The sequence below is a fragment of the Ascaphus truei genome, chromosome 8 (assembly GCF_040206685.1).
Source record: "Ascaphus truei isolate aAscTru1 chromosome 8, aAscTru1.hap1, whole genome shotgun sequence".
Lineage (NCBI taxonomy): Eukaryota > Metazoa > Chordata > Amphibia > Anura > Ascaphidae > Ascaphus > Ascaphus truei.
Window position 1 is genome coordinate 67,787,308 of NC_134490.1, and position 9,704 is coordinate 67,797,011.

General features: G+C 34.8%; 1 protein-coding gene across 2 annotated transcripts in view; it reads right to left on the bottom strand.

Annotated features, from left to right (window-relative positions):
• Positions 1-380: 380 nt before the first annotated feature.
• TLX1 (T cell leukemia homeobox 1) overlaps positions 381-9,704 on the bottom strand; it is a 14,174-nt gene continuing 4,850 nt past the window's right edge. For both annotated transcript variants that reach the window (XM_075612448.1, XM_075612447.1), the window contains exon 3: positions 381-1,987. In XM_075612448.1, the coding sequence (XP_075468563.1) occupies positions 1,765-1,987 (223 nt within the window). In that variant the 3' untranslated portion in view covers positions 381-1,764. The remainder of the gene's footprint in view (positions 1,988-9,704) is intronic.

A 9,704-nucleotide genomic window follows, 5' to 3' on the forward strand; every position in this document is an offset into this window, starting at 1 on the left:
AGCAATGCTTTAAAAGTATACCTTTAAATTGTATAATGTATACTACAGCAATATTGTAAAATACAGTTACTGTTTACGTATGATATATTCACGTGTTTGAAATTAGCAAACAAAGAAGTATATTTAAAAAAAATGAGTTAGATTAACTGTACAAAAACTGACGCGTATCAATATGAAATAGTATTTTCATTTAACACAGCTTGTGTAATATAGTTTGTCTTGATGGTAAAGTAACCTGACTTCTTGTGTACTGTCTGTGGGTTCAACGAACAAAGATGAAATGCTTGGGGTTTTTTTTTTTTTACAAAGAGCTAGAACATATTCTGTAAACTACAAAACTGCAAAAGAAAACTTTAATTTTATTTACAAGGTTTCTGGCAATAAATGTTTGATACAGTTAGTATAATCGTTGGCAAAACTGAAATGGATGTAAAATGTACAGAACACAAAATAATCGGTAGGGTGATAAAAAATAAAGTTACAAATAAATAGAAATACAGCATGTGGTTGTTTTTAATTCAGACCCTTTGTAAACTCACATTGGTAAATGCAAATAATAACAGTTGGGCATTAAGTGTTATATAACCTAGACATGTTAAGATACCGAAAGTATGCACAAAATATATTCAGGGATCCAAAATGTAACACTATCTGTTTTGCTCATAATAATAATAATAATATGCTCTTTAGCAAACAGTAAAAATACTGTAACTACAATGCAGAGCAACAGTTCTGTTCCGGGCCTTATTTTCTTCCTCTCTCATAAATTACACAAGCACTTAATGAATTCATATACATAAGCACCTATTAAGTGCACAATCTAAAATAGAGACGTTATGTATTGTCATGTCAATAAAAACGTGATATTTAAATGTCACCAATGCATCACAATGAAATGGCATAACTCATTGTATTCGTATAGATTCAGCGTTAAAAAAAAAGAGTTTGATATAGAAGTGCTTGCAAAAATCTCTCCTTATTCAAGAAACTGTCCCCAGCTGGCAGTTATTTGACACTCTATATGATAAAATGTCATTGTTCATAATTTCATTCTGATGACTGTTGTAACCAACTCATATTATTTTAATACATGTGAACAGTCTTAGAAATGTTTCCCTTTTTGGCACCAGAATGATTTTAACTTCGAGATTTGCATTCTTTGTAAAATAATCCAGTTTTGTTTCACAGAAAAAAAAAAATCTAAAGGAACACAAGTATTTGTTTTGTTTGATTTTGTGTGTGTGTGTGAATGTTTAACAGCGGAACACAAGCTGCCGTGTTGTAGGCAACAATATAAGTCAATGTACTTGTGGGGTGTTTAAGCATGTGAGAGGAGGAGCAGAGCAGGGTGTGTTGGGACTGCATCCTCTAGGACTGTGCCTTCCAGCTTCCCAAACATATCAAAGAACTGAAGTTAATATAAAAGGAGAAACGTGGTCAAATAAAACGGGCAAAAAGCAGATCTGTATATGATGTATATGTATATGGTGGCATGTGTTACCTTCCTCGAGAAAATATTGTATTTGAACAAAGATGTGCCGCCAACTTTCTCATCTCTCCTAGTTTTTGCTTTGCCTTTTAAATGCTTGGACAGTATCAACCCAAACAGGGAGGGGACTTTTTATATGGCTGGAATAAACTTTGACGTTCCGGGTTTAGTTTGGCTCTGACAGGCCTGATCTTGTGGTTTCATTTGTATTTCTGCAAAAAAAGTAGAAATAGTACATTTCAACCAGTCTTTTTTTTTCCCCCTCCCTGTTCTGCTCATTCACAGGCAGACGCTACAGAAGTGACACTGGTTATTTTGGAGGTGTCGTCGGACCAGGGCTGCAGGTTCTGAAGGGCAAAAAGGGACGAGTTGTGAATGCAGATGGGGTCTGGCTGCAGGGGCTGGTTGATGGATTTCTGGAAGGCTTCTTGTTGAAGTTGCATTAGGATCCTGTTCGCCTGTTGTCTTTCTGCTTCTCTCTCTTCAGCTGTTTGACGTCTAAAAAACAAACAAACAAACAGGAATAAATGTAACACACACTGTAAGCCAAGGGATCTACATAAGAATAAAATCAAGTATTGCTAAATGTATTTACAATTGACTTTGAATTATTTTCTTGTTGTATTACTAATAAATACAAATACTGATGTCTTCGTGTGATATCATACTTTAATACATTGTGCATATATGATTATGCAGATTAAGCCTAGGTATTTTTACATATATATATATATATATATATATATATATATATATATATATATATATATATAAAAGTGCAGGTTTCAATAATAAAGCATCGATATTTTATGAATACCTACACATACAGAACGTAGATATATTTTCTTATTGCATTTCATCGAATCATTTGTGCGAGACATTTCTTTTTATACATTAAATGCAATACTAATGCATATTGGGTTATATTTATATGTACTTGTTTGTACACCGATGCATTTCCTATGCATATTCTGATATAGACATGCACCTACTAATACACAGTGCAAAACTTTTCCTTTCACTGTAAACACACAGATCTTAGTAAGTCACAATTGGGTATGTTTACTACTGAGGCGTTCATTCAAATTCCATCCACTTAATAGGATGTGAAGCAATAGTCGCGCGATTGTTATTAATCGTATGTTATCAAAATCTGTATGGGGGAAAAATGCATGAACTCCTTTGTTGGTAAGGAAAAGGAGAATTTTCAGTGCAATCTGATGTCACCCAATTTGGCAGGAGAAGGAAGTCAAATCTACATTAGTGTATTGTAGTGTCCTAACCTAGGAAGAATATCAAATATTGCTATCCTGTGACTACGACTTTTCAGATTAAATGACAATATAAAATACAGAAACATACAGTAGGTCACCTGGAATATTTACTGCTGTAAGTACATTAATACCACTGCCAACGTTTATACCCTTTTCAGTCTCTTGATTTTGTTGAATGAACTTGAGGGACAAGAGATAAAGGACATTAAGGTGATAATATGGTACTCATAGTAAGAGGTAATAGAAATCGGACTGCCCTTTCATATGGATTTTAGTAATGACAGTATGTGCAAACTATATGGGGCAAGAATATGATTGCTGTGCAAAACCTATGCTTTACAATGTCTGGGTCAGTTTTTAATTCAAAAACTATCAAATGTTGTTGACCCGACCTTGGGAACTGGAAGTCCAGGAAGTAGGCTGTAGCAGATGTATCCCATGAATCGTTTGTTAAGAGAAGATCAATGCTCCAGGAGAACCAACTACAGTATAATAGTACTCACAAAGGCAAAAGGAAGAGAGATCCCAAGTAAGGGTCAGAGGGTATCCATGGACAGCTACTGTATTTCTGTTCACTGGACATTGACATAGGGAATGTCTTCCTGTGTTTACACTGTGTGTGGAGAGAATACCAAGATACATCTACCCACATAGTCTCTGTATGGGATTTGTATATTGGGGAGGTATCACAGTCTATGCCAGGGGCGTCAAACTCAGTCCTCATCCATACCCATGCTTTCCCACAGGTGGCTCAATCAGAAGCTCTGTCATCCTGATTGAGCCACTTGTGCTGAAGCAGAGATATCCTTAATACCTGGCCTTTTGGTGGCTCTTGAGAAAGTAGTTAGACGACCCCCTCTGATAGACTAAGCAAACTGGTTTAACTTGAAGCTATGGCCTATATCTGCCTTACCCAGGGTCAGAATTCAAAATACCAATAGTCTTAGTGGATCCACTCTCCAAAGCCATCTCCATGTCCCAGTGCTTGTAGTTACCACTTGTATTGTGGACTCAAGACAACTTTTATAAATAGTTTCCTATATAAAAGCAATACATCTTCTGTATAATCACTGATATTACCCATACTACTTATTTTGGGGTCCTACATGCAATGAGTACTTCAGTGTCTAAAGATAAAAGGTGTAAGTCTAGCAGCATATATAGTTTTTAATGGAATCTCCATAATAAATGAGTATGGTTAGGTGAGAATTCTCCAAAATGCCATTGGTAAAGAGGTGTTGCTTTACAATGGGGTGGTTTTACATATGAGGAGTCTGAATTACAGTGCTGATTGTGTACTGTAGTTGTTACATGTCTTATCCAAGCTGATTTGTGCCATTTAACTTCATGCTCACCTATGCAAATCTTTGTTCAAGGGTGTCCATCCATACTGCTTAGATGTTGATATTCCTGCAAAACAGTGACTCTTGTAGGAATAGGACATGTACTGTAGGGTAATGGATATAGAGAGTGTGGGTGGAAGGATGGCAGCCATATATAAATACAGGAGGATCTACAAATCCCGAGTCTATGTATGTGCAGTCTGCATAACATGGCTGAAGGATTAGGTGGTAGTTTTAGTAAGTCAAAGCAATGAGTATACGCCTGTCTATAAAGTTTATCTTATTCTAAGAAACTATAAGGTAGATCCTTAGAGTTGCGCTAAATAAGGGCAAATAACGTTACCTTACCTAATTAGGTAACGGACGTTATTTTTCCTTCATTTAATGGGGATCCTGAAAGATAATAATATGCATAAATAAGGTCCATTAGCAAACCCCCCCATCCTTACGTTCGTTTTCCCATGCACTGCACATGCGCATTGGTCAAACTATAAGGCGCATTATTAAGGCAGCGCTATTAATGGAGATTTTCATGTGTTATCAAAAGCTAATGCAAATGTTGTTATAATATTGAGAAATGTATCATTTTTACACTTATTAAGTTTTCCACTTAATTATATGGTATATCATGTAATAATGACTGTATAATGTATGGGTGTTCAATAATGTATATCCATACATACCTCAACAATATTAATTCATATTTCATTTATATTAATGTACAATAAAAAAAATTAAGGGAAGGACATCCTTTATTTATTTTGATTGTATTAATCAAAATGAAATATTAATAATATTGTTGAGGTATGTATGGATATACTTTATTGTTCACCTATACTTTATACAGTCATTATTACATTATATACCATATCAGTTCACACACAAATATCACTTTAATCCCTAAAAACCATAAAATAGTTTATAATGTGCTTCAGGCATTTATATGATCCCTAATATATATCTTTGCATGGCACATGTAACTTTTTGTAATGAAAGGGTTAAGTCCTATACTCAGTACATTGCTTTTAGGCTATTCCCAGAAATAACTCCATGATATATCAGGGTCTGGATATGAGAAAGGGCAGCGTTTGGAAGGTGACAAATATCATAGTGTTATTATCATGGGCTAACACTAACAGAGGTCTGAGGATCTCAGTTGTTAGGTAAACTAATCATTATCAAAGGATTTGCATATGTAAGCCTAGAGTCAGTTAAAATTTATCAATCCATTATTTTTAAGGAAAATGCCATGATATTGTTGCGCTAAGCACCTTTGGGAATATGCTTACGGATATGGATCAGTTAAATTGCCATTATCGGAATGTTAAAAAATTAGCGACCTTCTGAGGATCTACCCCTATGTTCTTTTGGAAGTTGTGTAACTTTTTGTTAGACCAACATACATTAATGTTTGTGTGTATCAGCCAGGGAAAGCTCAGGTAATAACTACATCTGCTAGGGAATCTTATGGTGGTGACTAAAAGACATAACAAAAAGCAAAAATATACCGTTTTCTTATGGTTAAACGATTAAAAAAGAGAGTCGGACCTACTGAGAGAAACTATTTGAGCATCTAATCTTATCTAAGGCAACAGCAGGAAACATTGTCAGTGTGTGGAAACGTTATCCTAATGATCTATAAGATAAACCAGTCTGAAATCTGAACTTCTCTGTAGGAATTTCAGCTGGTAGGTTCATGAAACTGTTTATGTGATACAAAATGGCCAAGACTAGCAATGTCTGGCCTAATATAGGAATACATTAAAGGTATCATTGTTTCTCCTAATCCTTATGAATATCTCTACTAAAGATGGTATATCTCTAAACTCCTAATCCTAACACTATCAATCTTTGAAAGAGGACATGTGCAAGTGTTATTGTCCAGATAAGTAGCAGTTGTCCACTATTTTGCCTAAATAGTGTTAGCTGAACACCATACACATGTACATATGGCGCTCCACCACCTCAAATTTAATGTCTGAATCTGAGCTTGTTAGATTTGCTCCTAAACATAACCCAATATCCCCCTTTCCATCACAATAAACAGAACCACCATTTATTCTGTCACCAAACCACAGTGCCTGGGTGTGACATTTGACTCCTCTCTCTAGGTCTCCTTTCACATTCATGCTCTGGCTAAACTGTGTTGCTTCTTCCTCTGTAACATTGTCAAGATCTGCCCTTTCCTCTGTCACTCTGATGCTAACTCTAATGTATACCCTTAACCTCTGTTGTCTGGATTATTGTAATTTACTACTAACTAGTCTCCTGGCCTTGCAACTTTCCCCTTTTTAAACTATCCAAAATTCTGCAGACAAAAATCATGTCACTGCCTTTCAAGAGAGCATCTGCTCATCTCCTCCTTAAATCCCTGGCTTGCCATCAATTTTTGGATTACCTACAAAGTTCTTCTCCCTCTTCCCTTCAAGGCTCTCCACTCATCTGCTCCTTTCTAAATGTAAGCTTTGATTTCTTCCTATGCCCCTTGCACTCTCTTTCCACCTCTACTGCTTTCTCTCACCTTGAAATCCTTTTCCATCTCTGCCCCTTACCTGTGGGACTCCCTCACACACAGCTCACCCATGCACCTTCTCTCCCCACACGTATGTCAAACCTTGAATGAAGCATTTCAATAGCCTAGACTCACAGTTGTAATTACCAACTATCCTGGTCAAGCACTGCCATCTACTGCACTTACTCTTTCACCTACAGCCCTGTAAAATACCACTTATATTGTAACCTCTCCTGGCAGTAATTACCTTTCCTATTGTCTGATTTTAATGTTGTTGCACTTGTATTAAAATTCCCTGCATTGTCTATTTTGTACATTGTAGACACTATATAAAGAAAAATATACATACATACATACTTGGAGTCAAAATGATAATTCCATCCTGCGGCATATGCCAGCTCTTCCTGCAGAACGATCTTAATCCCCCAAATGATAGATTCATATTTATGAGATGTATGACTCCTCGTGTATTTGGTATATGGTGTTTTTAATGTATATTGTAAATGGGTTGTTTTTAACAAAAGAATACTTTATGTAGTTAGTAAGATCTGTTGCAAATGACAAGGGCATTATTGTTAGAAATAGGTCTGCTCTATGACAAATTTGAATGCAATACAAGTATAGCAGTTGTAGGGTTCAGTTACATTTCCATATATACTAGAATAGGAAATACAAGAAAATATTTTGGGCCTGGATCTGATTTGGCTTAAAAAGGGAAATTCCCATAGCTCAAAACCCCACCACTTAATTTTAATAAGGACTCTCCAAAATGCAAAAATGTCTATAGTTGTATTGGTGTTTGTGAAAAAGACTTGGGGAACAGCCCTTCTCCTTCATGGGCTATTGGTTTTTTTTTTTTTGTAATGTTTAATATAATTGGTGTTGTAAATCTGGATAAGAAGGTAATATTTCCCCGTCTGTTATATTTGTACACGACTTTAAAAATATATATTTTCTGTTGTAAAAGTTACATTTTAAGCTTCACTATTCTGATCAAAAGAAAGAGTACAATACATAATGTATTACATTTCCTCACTAGCTAGAAATCGAGTGGATGCATTTTTAATATTGTTTTCTTCGCAGAGTAATATAGTCGGACGATCAAACCATTAATTACAGGCATGTATTATTTATCAATAATGCAAGGGCCTTTAAAGTTATTTTCAAACTTAGATTGGTCAAGTTTACACCTTAACCCCTCACGAAAATGTCCATGCCAGGTAGAAACATAAAAACTACTCTATCAGCCACTTACACTTTTAGGGGAAAGTTTTTACTCTTTAAGTGTCCCTGGCACTCAGGGGGTAAATATTTTAATGATGACTGTAATTATTAACCTAAACTAACCACAATCATTTTTTTTTTATCAACGTCTCCTAGTGAAAACTAATACAAACCCTGTCCCAAATTCATCAGAGTAACTTTAAGGGTTTGATCTAGACAGTTCTGCTGCTGTTTTTTTTTAACCAGTATTGATCAATTATCCTCAAACTTTGCGGCTCTGTTATAGTATTCCAATAATTATAAATAATAGGCGTGGGACTGAAACATTTTTGACACAATTATTAGGTCTTTCATTATCATAATTTTCCATTTGGTGGGAGATCTCCAGATGTTATGTCCAAGTGACCAAGAGGTTTCCTTTGCTGGCATGCACGTTTTGACCTTAAAACTCTTCAGTATCTCTTATGAGCGCAATGATAATGCATTGTGCTATATGATTGTGCTATATAAACTTGTTACCTATCACTACAAAGTAAACCTACTTAAAAAATGTGATGGTAAAACTCAATGCACATTGCAAAAGTCTGTGTTTTAAAGGGAACACTAAACCCATATCTCAAAACTTTTTCCACAACACTCTTCCAAGGTGTGTGTGTACAATAAATTATAATATATATATATATATATATATATATATATATATATATATATATATATATATATATATATATATATATATATATATAAAACAAAGGGGATATGCACACCATAAATATGCAAAAACAGTATTTTATTGGCTCAGCGTTTAGGCTACCATAATGTGCCTTGATAAAGGTCCAGAGGGTAGCTGAAAGTTGGTCCAATAACAGACTTTTATATTGCATATTTATGGTGTGCCTATCCCTTTGACACACACACACACACACACACACACACACACACACACACACACACACACACACACACACACACACACACACACACACACACACACACACACACACACACACCTCTGTTATTATAGCCCTCTGATTTCAGGCAGGCAATATATAATTAATAATAGAATCATGCTATTTTCCCCCTTGCCATTTTGATATTATTCAGGCTTAAAACAACCCGCGTACATTTTGTATATATTTTACAAACTGTTATTGTCTTGTAATATTTAACTTAACCCACATGCTGTCTGGCAGCAAAGGGATTTCATTTAAAATTTAAGCCACATTTTACCTGAAAGAAATCTGATTTAAAATGGCTCTACGGGATTTATCAGTTACACTGCGATCGTGTCAATCGAGGCACTATAGCGATTTAATGAATAACCATTAATAATGTAATTATATTTATTATAAAATTAACCGATTCATCTTGCTACCACATAGCTAACATTTCAGAAGGATTTCCCTCGCAGAATATGATATATATATATATATATATATATATATATATATATATATATATATATATATATATATATAGTATATTTCCTTCTGGATTTTGAATACAATGACAAATGAACTGGTATACAAAATAAGGGTAATGAGAAAGTAATTTAAACTAAACCTTTTTTCCAGGTTGATAATGAAAAAAAAAAAACATGTTCCCAAATCACTAAACATACGTGCAGAGACGAGAAGGGGGTTGGTTACATGCGATAAAATGGAGGTTTTTATTCTGTATAAAGGTTTAAAATTTTGAGATTTGCTGTATGATGTCAAAAGCGTTACAAAAGGAGATAATGGGGCAAAAAAATATTGATTCAGATATATCAAAGAAAAAACTTTATTATTGTAAATGGGATTTTTTATTTTTATATATTTATATATTTGGTCCACTGTTCGACACCACTTTGCCTTGATAGA